This window comes from Chlorocebus sabaeus, chromosome 28 (genome assembly GCF_047675955.1).
Source record: "Chlorocebus sabaeus isolate Y175 chromosome 28, mChlSab1.0.hap1, whole genome shotgun sequence".
In the NCBI taxonomy this organism is placed as follows: domain Eukaryota; kingdom Metazoa; phylum Chordata; class Mammalia; order Primates; family Cercopithecidae; genus Chlorocebus; species Chlorocebus sabaeus.
In genome coordinates, this window is record NC_132931.1 from 10,439,677 (window position 1) to 10,458,343 (window position 18,667).

At 50.2% G+C, this 18,667-nt stretch overlaps 1 protein-coding gene across 5 annotated transcripts in view; it reads right to left on the reverse strand.

Moving 5' to 3' along the window:
- CUX1 (cut like homeobox 1) overlaps positions 1–18,667 on the reverse strand; it is a 470,594-nt gene that overhangs the window by 55,642 nt on the left and 396,285 nt on the right. For 2 of the 5 annotated variants that reach the window (XM_008018442.3, XM_008018438.3), the window contains exon 21: positions 1,384–1,686. The exons of the other annotated variants lie outside the window; for them this stretch is intronic. In XM_008018442.3, the coding sequence (XP_008016633.3) occupies positions 1,384–1,686 (303 nt within the window). The remainder of the gene's footprint in view (positions 1–1,383; positions 1,687–18,667) is intronic. 5 annotated transcript variants of the gene reach the window in all.

The following is an 18,667-nucleotide window of genomic DNA, read 5'->3' on the forward strand; positions in this document are numbered from 1 at the left end:
GTGCTAGAAATTACTGCTACTCACAGCCCCCAGACAGGCGTGGTTATTCCAGTTTTGTGGAGGGGGATCTGAGAAGGCAGGCAGCCTGGCCAGCATCACAGACTCAGTGAGCGGAGTGAGAACTGGGGTCCGTCAGACCTTCCATTAAGCCATCCTGGCGCTGCCAGGTGGACGCTGCCCAGCTCTGGAGCCCCCTGAGGATGCCAGGCTCTATTGGGTGTCTATCTCTTTCTTTTTTTGAGACAGAGTCTCACTGTGTTGTCCAGGCTGAAGTACGCTGGCATGATCATAGCTCACTGTAGTCTAAAACTACAGGGTTTCAAGCGATTCTCCTGCCTCAGCCTCCCGAGCAGCTGAACTACAGGCGTGCACCACCACACCCAGCTAGTTTGTGTATTTTTTGTACAGATAGGGTTTCGTCATGCTGCCCAGGTTGGTCTCGAACTCCTGGCTCAACTCAAGCAATCCTCCTGCTGTGGTCTCCCAACACGAGGCAATGTACAGGCATGAGCCACTGTGCCTGGCCTAATTTTTAAACCTGTTAAAGAGAAGGGGTCTTGCTATGTTGCCTAGGCTGGTCTCGAACTCTTGAGCTCAAGTGATCCTACCATCTTAGGCTCCTGAGTAGCTGGGACTACAGGTGCATACCAACACGTCCAGCTAATTTTAACATTTTTTGTAGAGATGGGGTCTTGCTATGTGGCCCAGGCTGGTCTCAGACTGTGGCCTCAAGCAATCTGGACTTCCTCAGACTGTCTCTATTGAGATACATCCAAGCCAGGTACGATGGTTCACGCCTGTGATCCCAAGAATTTTGGGGGCTGAGATGGGCAGATTGCTTGAGGCCAGGAGTTTGAGACCAGCCTGGCCAACATGGTGAAACCCCATCTCTACTGAAAATACAAAAATTAGCCGGGAGTGGTGGTGGGCACCTGTAATCCTAGCTACTCAGGAGGCTGGGGCACGAGAATCACTTGAACCAGGGAGGCAAGGGTGCAGTGAGCTGAGATTGCATGACTGCACTCCAGCCTGGGTGACAGAGCAAGACTCTGTCTCAAAAAAAAAAAAAAAAAAAAAAAAGAGAGAGAGAAAAGACAAGACAAGACGGAAAAAAAAAGTGACAGTCTGGCTCCTGAGTCCACTCTGACCCCATGCTCATCTTCTAACTGGTCCCCGTGAGGGAGCAGGGTCGGGAGGAGGTAGGGACTGACCTGCAGAATGCACGCTCCTTACTGTTCACAACTATAGGACGTTTCATGTTCTCAGAGGGCACCTACACAAGTTGAGACTCTATGGTTGGCTTGGCCTAGCGCCCGCCCTTCATCTACTCCACCTGCAAACTCCCTGCCACCTCCTGACTCAGCAGCCGAGAGGAGAACCTACCGAGGTTGTTGTCCGTCAGCACCTCCTTCACCCGCTTGGTAATGCCATAGGTGTCCAGCTCCGGGGACATGGCTACTAATTCTTGGATGCTGAGGGCCGAGTGTCCGGAGAGAGGCAGCGGGGTTGCGGGCTGGGAGTCGGATGCTGGCGGGTCACTGGGCTCTGGTGGTTTGCCGTCCTTGCTTGCCTCGATGGGGGGACAAGGCTGCTGGACCAGCTCGGTCAGGCTCTTCACCGACTCGCTGGAACTCATCGGGGACTCAGGGGCAGGGCTGCAGCTGGCGGAGGTCTTTGGAGTGCTTTCTGTAATTAAAGCACACGAGAAACCGTGCCTGAAAATAGCTGTCTTTCACCACGACCATCTATCTATGTTCTACATCTAGGAAATACTAATTAAACGCTCTGTAGAAGCAGACGGTAGGGTTTTCTGTGGGTCTCAGTGAACTGTTTCATATTTTTTTGACTAAGAGTAACCACTAATCTTCCATATTAAAAAACAAAAATACCATCACTGGAAGAAAAACTAGGGGTTTAAAAGAAAGGCTTTGGAGGGCTTAACATGAGGGCATGAGGGCATTCTGCTAAAAAACTCCTATTAATCATGTTATCGCTGTCATGATTTCTTCTAATGAAACCTCACAATTTGGTAATTCAGAAGCACTTTGGCTAGATTATAACTTGTGAAGTTATATTGTCCATATTTTCCAGAACCAAAAGCATAGACAGATTGTTTTAAATAACGGCTGCCCATAATACGTTGTCACCAGAGTTATGAAGACCCTTAAGATGAAATGTGGCCGGGCGGGTGGATTATCTAAGGTCAGGAGTTCGAGACCAGCCTGGCCAACACGGTGAAATCCCGTCTCTACTAAAAATACAAAAATTGGCCAGGCACGATGGCTCACGCCTGTAATCCCAGCTACTCAGGAGGCTGAGGCAGGAGAATCACTTGCACCCAGGAGGTGGAGGCCGCAGTGAGCCGAGATTGTGCCACTGCATTCCAGCCTGGGTGACTGAGAGTGAGACTCCATCTCAAAAAAGAAAAAAAAAAAAAAATGAGGAAACGTAAGGCCATAGCTTCTGGTCCCCCAGTAATGGGTCTCAGGACCTAGGGTGTTTATTTTTTATTTTTTTAGAGATGGAGTCTTGCTCTGTGGCCCAGGCTGGAGCGCAGTGGTGCAATCAGGCTCACTGCAGCCTCGACCTCCTGGGCTCAGGAGATCCTCCCGCCTTGGCCTCCTGAGGGGCTGGGACCACAGGTGCATGCCACCATGCCCAGCTGGTTTTTTATTGTGAAGAGCAGAGAACTCCACAGCACCCAACCCTAGGGGAAGATGGAGAGAGGCAAGGAGAGGAGGAGCACCCTCTCTGTTTCTCCAGCTCTTCCATTTTAGAATCCTACCTCCAGTCTTGGGACTTGCTGGTTCTGCCTGCTTCTGAAAACCAAGCTCTTTGCTGGTATAAGCCATGCTGTAATCAACAGCAGAAGTGACTGGGCTGGTGTGGACGAGCCAGTGTCTACACTCTCCTCTGCCCTGCTGGGGTTGCTGTGGGTGCCCAGTGGGAAACACCAGCTGGGCTCTGTTGGTGAGTGATCCCTCTGGCCTCTGATAACACCCCATAAAACCTGATAAAAGAGGCTGGATTCCAGTTCCGGGATGTCTGGGATAAAGACTTTGGCCACTTCCTAATTTCTACAGATAGAAACTGTCCAGGAGGAAGATGTGGCTTCATGCTGAGGTCCTGCCTGCAAGGCAGAATCTGCCTCTGGCCCAGCTCAGTGTCTTGGCACAATCTCTCCCTCCATGCCCACTAAGGGTGACAGAGTAAGATCCCACAGTGCCAGATAAGAGGGCCCAGGCCATGCTCTCTGCTCCCAGGGTCTTGTAAAAAAATTTTTGTGGAGATGGGGTCTTGCTAGGTTGCCATGGCTGATTCAAAATTCTGTGCTCAAGCAATCCTCCCACCTCAGCCTCACAAGTAGCTGGAACTGCAGACATGCACCACTACACCTGTCTAATTTTTTAATTTTTCCTTTTGCAGAGATGAGGTCTTGCTATGTTGTCCAGGCTGAACTCCTGGCCTCAAGTGATCCTCCCTTCTCGGCCTCCCAAAGTGCTGGGTTTACAGGCATGAGCCACTACGCCTGGCCAAGGGTCTTACTCTTGCTGCTTCTCCCTTGAGCCCTAGCAGGTCACTCGGTCAACATCAGTACCATAGTAGATAACCCAAAATACTTGTTACCTGGCTGAAGGGAAAATGTAGCATAGAGCAGCAACTTAACTTCAATTTACCACTTATCTCAAGAGTCCTTTTCTGGACATGCTGTATCCAGGATCCACTAAACCTGCCATAAATACATTCCAAATACAAGGAATATTTTGTATTCATACCTAGAAAGAGCAAAGCCCCAAATAAAACAATCACAATTTAAGCCATCAACCCCGTTTATCATCCTGAACTGGCACAAACTTCCGCCATCGCATAAGGCTGTGTCCTTGACCTGGGAAATCAGGTTACAGAGAGAAAAACACACGCCAAACCGGTTTTTGAAAGATGTGGAAGAGACAAGCGTAAGAGGCAGAAATGGTCCGTATAAATCTTTAGGGCAATGTGAATCTTACAAATCAGATTTCTTCTCTCTGCTCACCCCCCGGGTCACCAGAGAACGGGATATAAAACCCCGCAAATGTTATTTTTGTGTCTGAAGCCGGCAGTGGAATTGCACTGTAAGGATGGCGTGATTCACCCATGCGAGGGGCCGGCCTGGCAGATCATCCATCTTGCTCACCAGATACTGTCAAGGATGGCATGAATTCCCCAAATGATAAACAGATTTCTTTTCAGGTTTTGTGTCCTTTAACCCACAACAAGGTCAACATCATGGCTGCCTGGCTAATAAACCGAGTGTGGTGCCGGCTGCCGGGGCACCTCCCCGTTTTGTTCTGGGTGCTGGCGGAGGCAGAGCTCACCGCGAAACTCAGAGGCTGTGCAGTTTTCTTCCAGGCGCGCCTTGCAAGCCGGTGGCGTGGATTTCTGCCATCATGAACCCCCGGGAGGACTAAACAGGGGGTGCTCACTACTGTTACAGGTGTCCCTCTGTGCTCCAGGCTGTGACTACAGACAAAGGCAGGCTTCCTGAGATCAAATCCCTGTCCGAGTCCTGAGAGATCCAGCATGTGAAACTGACATGTGGCGGCTGGTTGCTGGAGGTGGTTTGTATTTGTCTCTCCACTCTCAGTCTGAGTCTAAAATGCAGAAGATCTTTGGGAGGGTGAGGCGGGCAGATCACTTGGAAGCCAGGAGTTTGAGACCAGCCTGGCCAACATGGTGAAAGCCCCTCTCTACTAAAAATACAAAAACTAGCCAGGCGTGGTGGCGGGTGCCTGTAATCCCGGCTACTGGGGGAGGCAGAGGCAGGAGAATCGCTTGAATGGGGGAGGCGGAGGTTGTAGTGAGCTGAGATCGTGCCATGGCATTCCAGCCTTGGGGACAGAGCGAGACTCTGTCTCTAAATAAATAAATAAATAAATAAAATGTAGAAGACAGCTGCAAGCTGCACACTCTTCCTGGGAGATAGTTTACTCACCAACAGACATCTGTGTGCACAGATGTGGCTGCGGTCTCAGGTCAAGGAAACAGGATTGAGCCCACGTTTGTGGCGCAGGCATGGAGAGATGCCACAGCAAACAGACGCGCTGGAGACACCATGAATCCATGTGCTCAGAACATCATGTTGGGAAGAAAGTCAGTCTTTCTCTTTTTTGAGACAGAGTCTCGCTCTCTTGCCAGGCTGGAGTGCAGTGGCACGATTTCACTGCGACTTCCTCCTCCCGGGTTTAAACGACTCTCCTGCCTCAGCCTCCCGAGTAGCTGGGATTACAGGTGTGTGCCACCACGCCCAGCTAATTTTTGTATTTTTAGTAGAGACAGGGTTTCACCATGTTGGCCAGGCTGGTCTCGAACTCCTGACCTTAGATGATTCACCCACTTCGGCCTCCCAAAGTGCTGGGATTACAGGTGTGAGCCATTGTGCCCGGGCCTTTTTTTTTTTTTTTTTGAGACGGAGTCTCACTCTGTCGCCCAGGCTGGAGTGCAGTGGCCGGATCTCAGCTCACTGCAAGCTCCACCTCCCGGGTTTACGCCATTCTCCTGCCTCAGCCTCCCGAGTAGCTGGGACTACAGGCGCCCGCCACCTCGCCCGGCTAGTTTTTTGTATTTTTTAGTAGAGACGGGGTTTCACCGTGTTAGCCAGAATGGTCTCGATCTCCTGACCTCGTGATCCGCCCATCTCGGCCTCCCAAAGTGCTGGGATTACAGGGTTGAGCCACCGCGCCCGGCCTTTTTTTTTTTTTAATTATTATTTTTAATTGCATGGAACGGAGCAAAAAGCCTTGCTGTTTCAGAGAGTATCATTTTAATCACAGAGCTCCACTTGCTAATGTTTGGAAAGGAGAAGTAATATTTCTTTATATTGACTGTATTTTTGTTCTGTTAGGACAGACAGTGAATCCTACAGGAAGCCAACTCTCCCCACTGCCCAGAGGGTCCCCTCACCCTGGCCACCCTGACCAGGTGAGCCACTGTATCCGGTCGAATGTATTTCTATAAAGACCTACGGTCAACATAAATCTTATGACCGAGGGCTATTTCTTCCACAATGCCTGGCACATGACAGGGACGCTGGTGACAGATTCAAAAGGCCACATCCTATGTGATGTGTTTATCTTTTTTAAAACATTAAACTTTTCTTAAACTTTAAAAAATAGAGACAGGGTTTTGCTATGCTGCCCAGGTTGGTCCTAGAACTCCTCGCCTCAAGTGATCGGATCTTCTTACCCTGGCCTCCCCAAGTGCTGGGATTACAGGCGTGAGCCACTGTGCCCAGCCACTTCCTACATTTTACACAGGTAAGATATGGTGCCCTGGCCAGGCGCAGTGGCTCATGCCTGTAATCCCAGCACTTTGGGAGGCTGAGGCGGGCGGATCACTTGAAGTCAGGAGTTTAAGAGCAGCCTGGCCAACATGGTGAAACCCCATCTCTACTAAAAACACAAAAATTAGCCAGGTGTGGTAGCACGCACCTGTAATCCCAGTTACTTGGGAATCTGAGACAGGGGAATTGCTTGAACCCAGGAGGCAGAGGTTGCAGGGAGCTGAGATCATGTCATTGCACTCCAGCCTGGGCAACAGAGACTCTGTTTCAAAAAAAAAAAAAAAAAAAAAGATATGGTGCCCCGAGACACACAGCCAGGAGCTAGGCGGATGGGCCATATTCTAAACAGCCCCTGTACAGCTGGTGGTGCCTGCCCCCTGCACCCGAGTGTGCCTTAGTGACAGAGTGACTGTGCCTGCCTTCCCACGCAGTTTTTCTACAACCCACACATCGACATGTGTGAATCTCGAAGACTTAACGATGAGTCACAAAAAGCTGATCCACTCACAGGATTGTGGAAGGGAACCAAAACACATTTCATACCAGGCGTGAATGGAGCAGCCAGCTGAGGGTGTTTGCATGTGGCTTCATTCAATTTTCCCAACGGCCCTGGGGTGGAAATTTACACCCTACATCCCAGGTGAGAAAGCAGAGGCTCAGACAGGCAACGTGACTTGGTTAAAGTCACACAGATGGTGCAAGGATCGGAACCAGATCAGGAGTGGAAAACCTTGATATTCCTACCCATCCTGCTATCTGCCAATACCACGTGATTCTGAATCGCAGCCTACCGTCGTTCCTGCGTCATTTCACTCTCATTTTATTTATTTATTTATTGAGACAGGGTCTTGCTCTGTTGCCCCAGCTGGAATGCAGTAGTGTGATCGTGGTTCACTGTAGCCTCGACCTCCTAGGCTTCAGAGACCCCTCCCGCCTTAGTCTCCTTGCTAATGTATGATGGAAAGTAGCTGGGACAAGTGTGTGCCACCATGCCCGGCTAATTTTTGTATTTTTTTAGAGAGATGGGGTCTTGCTATGTTGCCCAGACTGGTCTTGAACTCCTGGGCTCCAGCAAATCACCCACCTCTGCCTCCCAAAGTGCTGGGATTACAGGCATGAGCCACCGCACCCAGCCTACTCACACATTTTTTAAGCACCTACTCTGTGTCTTGGGTATAAGGGAGAAATCAGACAAAAACCTCGCTTCCAAGGACTCTGCAGCCTGCAGGACCAGGACAGTTGAAAATGGGTAATTTGCATATTTTAAAAGCCCTACTGCATAGTCCCATCCATCCAGTTTTGACAGCAATAGTAAGGTGTTACATTTAAAAAGTGATCTATGTGAATTAATTTTTTTTTTTTTTTTTTTTTTACAAGGCACTGAATCTGGCATAAGAGGAGTTTGGTTAGGAAGCTACAGAAAGCAGAGATAGTGACTCAAGGCCCTCTGAGATACACAAGGCATTCAGGAACTATAAAAGGATTACGAAAAATATTATATTCCAAAAACAGCAGGCAAACAACAGCTGCCTTAAGTTTTCGATGGGAGCCAATTGAAAACGCGCACCCGTCATAATTCTCGGAGATGCATCTCTCTGCAGTTCCTCCGATCCACTCTTGAAATTTCCATACCCGGCCCTCTATCCACAGTAATAATAACCCAAATTCCATTTAGTGTTCATTTGAGCAGTCAGGATAAAGTCGTTTCTTATTATCTCCCCACTGTGTAAAAAACAGCTTGAAGGTGGGAAGTCAGCAAGCATTTTCACCAAAAAGTAATTATTGTAAGTGACATTTTTACTGCTGGCATGCCATAAGGCGAACTGTGCATTCGGAAGGACAAGTTGCTGAAACAAAATGACAGGGTACTCCGTGACATTCTGACAAGAACCCAAACATTATTTAACTGGCGGCTGGTCTGATGCGCCACTTTTCATTCTGTCCATGGTTTCGGCTTTGAGCCCATGCCAAGCCAGGAAATTCCAATGACTATACAGACAGACACGTACAGAAGGGCGGGAGGAAGGAGGGAGGAGGTTAGGGGAGAGGGGAGGGTGGTCGTGGCCTGGCATATGTAAGTGTGAATGAGTAGGGGAGCTGGGCACGGTGGTCCACGCCTGTAATCCAACATTTGGGAGGCTGAGATGGGCGGATCGCTTGAGGTCAGGAGTTCGAGACCAGCCCGGCTAACATGGCAAAACCCTGTCCCTACTAAAAATACAAAAATTAGCCAGGTGTGGTGGAGCACGCCTGTAGTCCCAGTTACTCCATCTCAAAAAAATAAATAACATAAAAAATAAAGAAAAACCACAAACAAAAAATATAAAGGGAGCCTGGGAGGAGAGGAAAGGAGAGTCCGAGGGAGGGATGGGCCTGGAGGTGGCAGGAGTGGCGCAAGATACAAGGATGCTTGGCGGGCTCTGAGGTGCCTGGTGTGGGCATGTTGGGGCTGGCAGGAGCCCTGGAGGCTCAGAAAGACTCTGCCCAGCCTGCAGGCCTTTCCAGCCACTGGTGCTGACAGCTTCAGAAGCCACAACAGGGTGACCACCAGCCTGGAGGCTTCCTAGCTGGGTTCAGAGGGACAGATTGTGATGTGGGCACCAGATCTGTTCCGGAACTGACCCTGTACTCTGAAGATACCACACCCCCTGGGGGTTTAGGCCTGGACTGAGTTTCTCAGCATCAAAGGGGAACGACAACATTCATTTGGCCTCCTATTTGTTTGTTTGTTCTTTGTCTCTGTTGCCAGGCTGGAGTGCAGTGGTGTGATCTCGGCTCACTGCAACCTCTGTCTCCCGGGTTCAAGTGATTCTCCTGCCTTAGCCTCCTGAGTAGCTGGGATTACAGGTGTGCGCCACCACGCCCAGATAATTTTTGTATTTTTAGTAGAGATGGGGTTTCACCATGTTAGCCAGGCTGGCCTCGAACTCCTGACCTCAAATGATCTGCCTGCCTCAGCCTCCCAAAGTGCTGGGATTACAGGTGTGAGTCACCGCGTCTGGCCCTGGCCTCCTGTATTTTGGTCATACAGGGTCATATCACAAACACGAGACACTCTTGCATGACCAGCTCCAAAATTTCTGAAAACCAAGGCTTTTCTCGGCCGTGGCAGTGATGCTGGGCTCCTCGGTTCCCAAGCCTTGCTTCTGAATCCAGCAGCAGAAGCTCACAGCCCTGCTGGATCTCCACCGGAACATTCTCCGTCTCCATTAGACACAGCCCATATAAAAACCCAGAGTATTCTTCTTCTGAGTAAGACTGGCATCTTGACTGATTAACAAGAGCTTGAAACACAATATGCAGCAACTTTAGCAGATGTCACAAAGATACTCATGAGCTTTCCACAGCTCCTTCCTAGGCCACTGGACATTTCCCTACCACGAAAGAAACAAAAGTAACCCAACAACATACTGAGGAATATCAGAGACATACCCAGCGTGGCCAAACTATGAAATGACTTTCTTTCCAAGAGGGTGAGGAGCTGTGCCTGACGCCAGTGGTGGGACGCAAAGGTCCAATTCCCCAGGGTCCCGGGTTGGCCTTCTGCCCCCTGGGAAGGTCTGTGCCCATACAAGTGGCAGCATCAAGCTTTGGGCACATCCCTTGCCAGCCCCAAATCTATCAAATCACTGTTTTTCAATAGCAGAAAGAACCTGAGAAAGAGTCTGTAAGCGGTGGGGCCGGGGCAGGCGGGGAGAGGTGGGGGTTGAAAAGGGTTGGAGTGGGTGGGAAGATCCCTCAGAGGAACCAGAGGGGATGGGTGGTAGCTCTGCTCCACTCCAGGAAAGATCAATGCCCCCCTCCACCCAACCAATGGGTGCCAGTTTCTTCTATAAAATGGAACAGCAATGATCTCTCTCTCTCTCTTTCACACACACACACACACACACACACACACACACACACCCACCCACCCTCTGCAGGGACTAAGAAAGAACAGGATAAGATGAACTCAAAGTTGCTGGTACCTAGTAGGTGCTGGGGTATGTCTGTGTGCCAACTATATAGCCATAGTGTGTGTGTGTATGTTTTTTTTTTTTTTTTTTTTTTTGAGGCAGCATCTTGCTCTGTTGTCCAGGCTGGAGTGCAATGGTGCAATCTTGGCTCACTGCAGCCTCTGCCTCCCGGCTTCAAGTGATCTTCCCACCCCTGCCTTCTGAGTAGCTGTAACAACAGTGCGCCACCATGCCTGGTTATTTTTAATTTTTTGTGGAGATGGGGGCCTCATTATGTTGCCCAAGCTGGTCTTGAACTCCTGGACTCTAGTGATCTTCCTGCCTCAGCCTCCCAAAATGCTAGGATTACAGGCATGAGCCACTGTGTCTGGCCAACAATACATATTTTTAGGTTTGCCCAAGAAACTCTTATAATGACATGGGAGCCAAAATTCTTTCTCCCTTTTTTTTTTAGATATAGTCTCACCCTGTTGCCTGGGCTGGAGTGCAGTGGCGTAATCACTGCTCACTACAGCATCGACCTCCTGGGCTCAAGCAATCCCTCTGCCCCGGCCTCCTGAGCAGCTGGGACTACAAGCACATCCCACCATTCCAGCTAATTTACTATAATTATTATTTGTTGAGATAGGGTCTCACTATGTTGCCCAGGCTGGTCTTGAACTCCTGGGCTCAAGTGATCCTCCTGCCTTGGCCTCCCAAAGTGCTGGGATTACAGGCATGAGCCACCATATCTGGCCCCAAAGAAAACCTGTTTCAATTAGAGCAAGGTTGTTTAACTTGTGCGATTTGTATTTTACCTCCCCAAAACTGACTTCCAAGTTGCTCGAAGATGGGACCTGTGCCTTCCACAATAGGGAAACCCTCCATGTGCCAGGTGGTGGGGGTACAGCCATAAGCAAGGCAGACCCTGCGCCCCCATATCTTGTAACCAAAGCGGGAGGCCGATGTCACTAAGCGGGTCACTCAGAGTCTAGGAAGAGGGTGTTTCTGGGGAGAGCAGTGCCAGAGCAGGGTCTGGAGGTACAGCTGTGCGGGCAGCATGGTCCTGGCCACAGCACAGGGGTGTGCCCCTGCTGCCCAGCGAGCAAGAACTTGTTCTGAGAAGTTAACCATGAGCTCCTCCAACTAGAGGAGACACCATTGCGTCCGTCCAGAGCCTCTCCCTCTAGACACCATCGTGTCCATCCAGAGCCTCCCTCCCTCTAGACGCCATCGTGTCCATCCAGAGCCTCCCTCCCTCTAGACACCATCGTGTCCATCCAGAGCCTCCCTCCCTCTAGACGCCATCGTGTCCATCCAGAGCCTCCCTCCCTCTAGACGCCATCGTGTCCATCCAGAGCCTCCCTCCCTCTAGACACCATTGTGTCCACCCAGAGCCTCCCTCCCTCTAGACACCATTGTGTCCACCCAGAGCCTCCCTCCCTCTAAAAGCCATCGTGTCCATCCAGAGCCTCCCTCCCTCTGGGATGGTTTTCTACTCTCCTCTTTCATCTCCCCAACATGGGAAGGTACGCTGGGGAGAAATGATCTTAGAAATTCTGTGTTGGCCTGAAATGCGCGAGGACGAAGCTGCAGAGGTGATGAGGCCCTGTGGCTGGCGGGAACCTGCACAGAACCAGAGCTCACCCGCGGGCCGGGAGGGGACCTGCCGGGGATTCGGAGTGGAAACTCACTTTCCTTCCGGGCTCATTTGGCTTGTGTATCTTTTATAAGCTCTTAAGGAAATAAACATATCAAAAGCAGAGCTTGAAGATATTAAAAATTAAAAACCCTACTTAAATTACAATTCAATTTTGGTAGTGAACTCGCAGTCTGGCCAGATTGCTGAAGGGACACTGGGTGACACAGTTGGCCCTGCTTCAGGGGCACAGGCTCGCCTTGTTCCGGCTTTTCTGTAGATCCATACTGATTTAGAAATGATGCTTTCAAATTACCTTCAATAACCTTATTACCAAGCCAGCTGTGTGTACGAACACTTATCAATGCGTCCCTGTGCATTAAGACAAAATGTATGTCATACAAACAGTCTAAATATATATTACTAAGATGGGAAAAAACAAAGCCTCTGGTTAAATTGCTTTGCTGTAATCAAAGATTAATCACTGTGCGAGTGTGTGTGTGTGAGAAAGAATATGTGTGTGTGTGTGTGTGTGTGTGTGTGAGGGAGAGAATGTATGTGTGAGGGAGAGAGAGAGAATGTGTGTGTGTGTGAGGGAGACAGAATATGTGTGTGTGTGTGTGTGTGTGTGTACCCTCTTTTTCTCAAGGGTTCAATTCTGGCTTTGGGCAAACTTATCTGTCCCTTTTACCAAGTCATGCTCTCTGGCCGGTGTGCCCATTGCCATTCTAATAGTGAAATTAATTTTTCCAGATTTCCAAGACTTGGAAGAGCTAAAAAGAGGTCAAGGAGGTCTTTTTTTGTTTATGTTTTTTGAGATGGGGTGTTGCTCTGTTGCCCAGGCTGGAGTGATCTCGGCTCACCGCAACCTCCACCAATGATCCTCCCCGCTCAGCCTCCCAAGTAGCTGAAACTATAGACTATAGATGCACACACCACCATGCCTGGCTAATTTCTGTATTTTTTGTAGAGATGGGGTTTCCCCACGTTGTCCAGGCTGCTCTCAAACTCCTGGCCTCAAGCGATCCTCCCGCTGCAGCCTCCCAAAGTGCTGAGATTACAGGCGTGAGCCACTATGCCCAGGCACGAGGTCTTAAATACTGTTTTCTTTCGAGTCTTCCAGGCCTGCAGCCCAGAAATGCTCCTTTCCCGCAGGCACATGGTGGACAGCAGGCTTGGGGGTGCCCATCTGTGGGGAGGATGCTGCGTCTGTCCTGAGAGCAGCCTGTCCTCCTCCTTCCATGATGCTGCCTGTTGGCCCAGTGTGCGGGGTTGCAATGGATGGGCTGCAATGGAATGTTCCTCAGGAATCCATGGCTGATCACCGCCCATGGAACACCCTGGTGTGGTGGGCTGCCTCCTGTCTTCCACTCAATGCCCAGGTGAGTGAACTTACTTAGCCCTACAAAGACCCAGGGCAGCGCCGGGCAGAACCAAGCTGACATTTCCGTCTTCCGCGACGGTATTAGAAAAACCATTAAGGTACATTATTTTACACGTCCTCCTAATCTCTCCATACTGCTTTACTTAATTTGTGATGAAATTGTTGAGAAAGGGTACTTAATGTAGGACAGTCAGTAAAAGTAATTTATCATCTTCCCGCTTCGGTGCTCACGTTATCAGCGAACTCATTTCTGCATTCATCATGCAATCAGCCTATTATTTGCATATTAATCAGGCAGTGGACCGTGAAAGAGCGGCATCCCAGCCAAATGCTGCACTATCTCAGGAGAAACACTCAGTAATTATCATACATCAGTGTTATGATGTGATAATTGATTATAACATCTTTCTCCTGCCCCTGGGGAGTCCCTGCACTAACCCAGCTCCAGGCACTCTGGACAGATTTTTCTTTGCTTGCAAAAAATAAATAAATAAATAAATAAATAAATAAATAAATAAATAAGTAAATAAATAAATCAGTTGGAGTAACCGCTGCCGTGCGCTCGGAGTGCTATTTCTGGGGAGCACTGATTCTCTTTTCCACATTCACGAGGTGTTTTAAGCCACGTGAAACAAAACTGACCTTAATTCTGGAATGAGAAGGCCTGATGGCGGGGAAGGAGTGCCCCTCTGGGGCCCGGGTGTCCTCTCTCCTCAGCCTCCTGGGTTCAGAGGTGCTGCTAAGGCATCCATAAAACTTTCCTTATCAAATAGAATGTTCCAACTACCTCTTAATTGCAAAGTTGGTATAAAGGCAGTTTGGCTGCTTTATTTAGGTGCCAAATGACAGACTAATTTTGGCCCTCATGGAAAGGACAAACCCAACATCTGCCAATTCAGACTGGGGCTATATTTAGGAATCCAGTTCCAAAGGGAAGAAGTAAACACAAAATCTAGAGGAGGCCCCGATGGAAGCCTCCTGCCTGGCTCCCATCCTATCCAGGGCAATGCCATTAAGAAACTCCCCTCCTTATCCTCCCTGGGAGCCCGGCAGGTCCCTTGGGCCAGTCTGCATGGCGCCTCACTTATTGATTACGGATTAAGGGGCCTGGGTATTGGCATGGCTCCGGGGGGCTGAAAGGCAGGGCTGCCCCGTAGCAGGGACAGGACCTCAAGCCAGTGTGTATAGGTTCACTGAATTTAGACCAGAAGAGGTTTCAAAGGAGTATGGACACTCCATGCAGCCCAGGCCAGGTGGATTATACATTTTCCAACAGCCAAACCTTGTAAATGTGGCTTCCATGTTGTCACTGATTTGCTGATTCAACTCCTGGGCTCAGGCAATCCTCCTGCCTCAGCCTCCTGAGTAGCTAGGACTACAGGCGCGCACCACCATGCTCGGCTACATTTTAAATTTCCTGTAGAGATGGGGTCTTGCTATGTTGCTCAGGCTGGTCTCAAATTCCTGGACTCAAGCGATCCTTCCGTCTTGGCCTCCCAAAGTGTTGGGATTACAGGCATCAGCCACTGTGCCTGGCCACCACTTTCTTGACTGGGGCAAATCACCTCTTATCTCTGAGTCTTGGTTTATTCCATCCATAAGAGGAGGGAAAAGTTTCCACTTATTATTATTATTATTATTATTATTATTTTTTTTTGAGACGAAGTTTTGTTCTTGTTGCCCAGGCTGGAGTGCCACTGTGACGCCATCTCGGCTCACTGCATCCACCTCCAGGTTCAAGTTATTCTCCTGCTTCAGCCTCCCGAGTAGCTGGGAATACAGGCATCCACCACCACGCCCGGCTAATTTTTTCTGTATTTTTAGTAGAAACAGGGTTTCGCCATGTTGGCCAGGCTGGTCTTGAACTCCTGACCTCAGGTGAGCCACCTGCCTCATCCTCCCAAAGTGTTGAGATTACAGGCGTGAGCCACTGCGCCTGGCCTCACTTATTGATTACGGATTAAGGACATCAGCTCTGTAAGTGGCACAGAGTCCATGCCAGCACGTGGACTCCCTTGTTTTATTCCCATCCCCTTTCTGCAATCACCTGAGGGTTTCTAGGCATTTAAGTTTCTTCATTCCTTCCCTAGAATTCAACCACTGAAAACTGAAGTCCTCATTTGCTCCTATGACCTATTTTTGCCTCTTGTACTGAATGCCCACTGTGCTGTAAATTCTGTTTTCTATGGAAAGCCTGAAGGGGAGAGAACGGGATGTGTCTATAAGCCAGGCTGGGCCTGCTGGGCCTGCTGGGCCTTTTCAGAAGGGGAAGCCAGGGAGCACCAGGACGGAGGGTCCAGGGAAAGCGATGGGAAGAACGAGAGTTATGTGACCCCTCAACCTTGCCGGCTGTTTCCAGCTTAGTTGGCCTGGTTCCATACGAGCTTGGCCCCAAATGGCCTGAGCAATGACCTAGACCCTATAGTCTTACTCTGGAAGCTCAAGGTTTTGTGTCCACTTTAAGGAACTGGTCAATGAACGGACAGCTTCCAAGGATGGAACAGCATTTTGTAGAAGGTGAGACTTTGGAAAGGCACATGCAGATCACGTCTCAGGGGACTGGGGTGGAGGAGCACCCGGCACCATCTGCAAGGGACAATCTCCACCAAAGGAGGTGGTAAGATGTGACTAGATTCTGTTTTAAAGGCAGACATCTGGCTGGGCGCGGTGGCTCAAGCCTGTAATCCCAGCACTTTGGGAGGCCGAGACGGGCGGATGACAAGGTCAGGAGATCGAGATCATCCTGGCTAACACGGTGAAACCCCGTCTCTACTAAAAAAAATACAAAAAACTAGCTGGGTGTGGTGGCGGGCGCCTGTAATCCCAGCTACTCGGGAGGCTGAGGCAGGAGAATGGCGTGAACCTGGGAGGTGGAGCTTGCAGCGAGCTGAGATCTGGCCACTGCACTCCAGCCTGGGCGACAGAGCGAGACTCCGTCTCAAAAAAAAAAAAAAAAAAAGGCAGAAATCTGGCCGGGCGTGGTGGTGCACACTTGTAACCCCAGCACTTTGGGAGGCTGAAGCTGGTGGATCACCTGAGGTCAGGAGTTTGAGACCAGCCTGAGCCACATGGTGAAACCCCGTCTCTACTAAATACAAAAAATTAGTCAGGTGCGGAGGCGCACACCTGTAATCCCAGCTACTTGGGGGCTGAGGCAGGAGAATTGCTTGAACTCGGGAGGCGGAGGCTGCAGTGAGCCGAGATTGTGCCACTGCACTCCAGCCTGGGTGACAGAGCGAGACTCCCTCTCACACACGCACACACAAAAAGAGAAAATCCTCCACATGCTGATGGAGGAAGGTCCCCATGGTGTGTTACTAAGGGAGAAAAGCAAGGCACATGGCCTTTTTGAGGCCTGCACGGCCCCCGTCTGTGTGGAATAAATATTTAGATGCATGACTGTCCTGAAGGGCACATGAGAAACTGGGGACGGTGGCGGGGTGGGGGGTTGGGGGTGTGTGAGAGGAGGATGAGGGAGGGCTAGTGACTGATTTCTTAAAAAAAAATTGTAAGTTTGAATGCTTGCATTTTGTAACTATGGTGCATTTTACTTCTTGGAAAAAATCCTGCAAATCATGATAAAAACAAAAAAGTCAAATAAATCGGTGACTCTGGGCTATGACTTCTCCCCTCTCTTTGGGTGAGGTACAGGGACAAATTCTGCTCTAGGAACAGAGACTTTGGGGGCCGAGTTCTGGCAAAGCCTTCCCCAAGGGGGTGTGATGGATGGTGCTGGGAGGTGGGACTGCAGGGTGCTCGGGTGGTGCTGGCAGCCTGCAGAGGCCGCCTTGCTCCCTTGACAGCAACGTTTGTTGCTTTGAAACAAAACCTAAAGTGGGCTATGGTACTCAGCACTGGCTGCCTGGGGCGTCTGTGCAGGATCTGTGTGTGCAGGGTCCCCCAGGCTGGGCTGTCCCAGGAACAAAAGGCCCTCCACACGCCCGTGTTCTCCTGCATAAATGTCACAGGGTGCTGGTTCCAGTAACATGTGGCCAACCCCCATCGTGAATCCCACAAACATCTGGAGGGGCTTGGGGAACTGAACAAGCAGGTCATACACAGTGACAAAGGGGCTTTCCGGCAAGGTCTCCGAGTGATCCTGACACGTCACATACCAAGGAACTTCTGAGAAGCGCATGTGCCCTTCCTCCTGTGGCTCTCGGGGTGGTCCCCCAGCCTCGTCTCATCAGCTGGGACTTCCCGCGCTGCCCCCACGCAGCCTGCCTCACCTGTCTCTGGAAGGGTTCATGGTGGCACAGCCAGTCCTGTTTTATCTTAGCCGAGATCAGGTTGAGTTTTTTTTTTTTTTTGAGATGGAGTTTTGCTCTTGTCGCCTGGCTGGAGTGTAGTGGTGTGATCTTGGCTCACTGCAACCTTGGTCTCCCGGGTTCAAGTGATTCTCAACCTCCCGAGTAGCTGGGACTACAGATTTGCCCTGCACCACCACACCCAGCTAATTTTTGTATTTTTACTAGAGATGGGGTTTCGCCATGTTGGCCAGGCTGATCTTAAACTCCTGACCTCAGGTGATCTGCCCGCCTTGGCCTCCCAAAGTGCCGGGATTACAGGTGTGAGCCACTGCGCCTGGCTGAAAAGCTGATTCTTTTATGCCTCCAGCGGAAGAGGTAATCTTTTTTTGCAGGGGGATAGGGTCTCGCTTCGTTACCCAGGCTGCAGTGCAGTGGTGCTGTCACTGCTCACTGCAGCCTCCACCTCCCGGGTTCAAGTGATATTCTTGCCTCAGCCTCCTGAGTAGCAGGGATCACAGGCGCACACCACTACACCTGGCTTATTTTTATATTTTTAGTAGAAACTGGGTTTCACCAGGTTGGCCAGGCTGGTCTCAAACTTCTGACCTCAAGTGATCCACCCACCTCAGCCTCCCAAAGGGCTGGGATTACAAGTGTGAGCCACTGTGCCTGGCTCCTGCCTCTTCAGACAGTGCCACAGAATTTCCAGGGGGTGCAATCAGCCCCTCCTGTCCCTATGAACATGCTATCCACATGCTCCCAACACTGAGTGTTAGCCATGAACATGGGAGAGCCGGCTGCTTATCAAGGACACTGCTTTAGAATCTTACAGCAGAGTTTAAAGCTCATGAGCCCTGGACACATGTTCCTGGCTATCTGGTGGGGACCAGCTAAGAGCCATGACCATGACACACATGCACATTCAAAAGGAATGTGGACCTGTCTGCGATAGGGGATCTCCTGGTTGTACAAGGTCATGGACAGCCCATGGCCCCGTGGGCTTCACGTCAAAGAGGGGCACACATCGGACCACCCACGTTAGAGACAGACCACAGCAGCTGTCTTCTCAAAGAGGCAACTGATACTCTGTTGGCTGACTGGGAACAGCAACAGGCAGCAGAGAAGGCTTGGAACCCATCA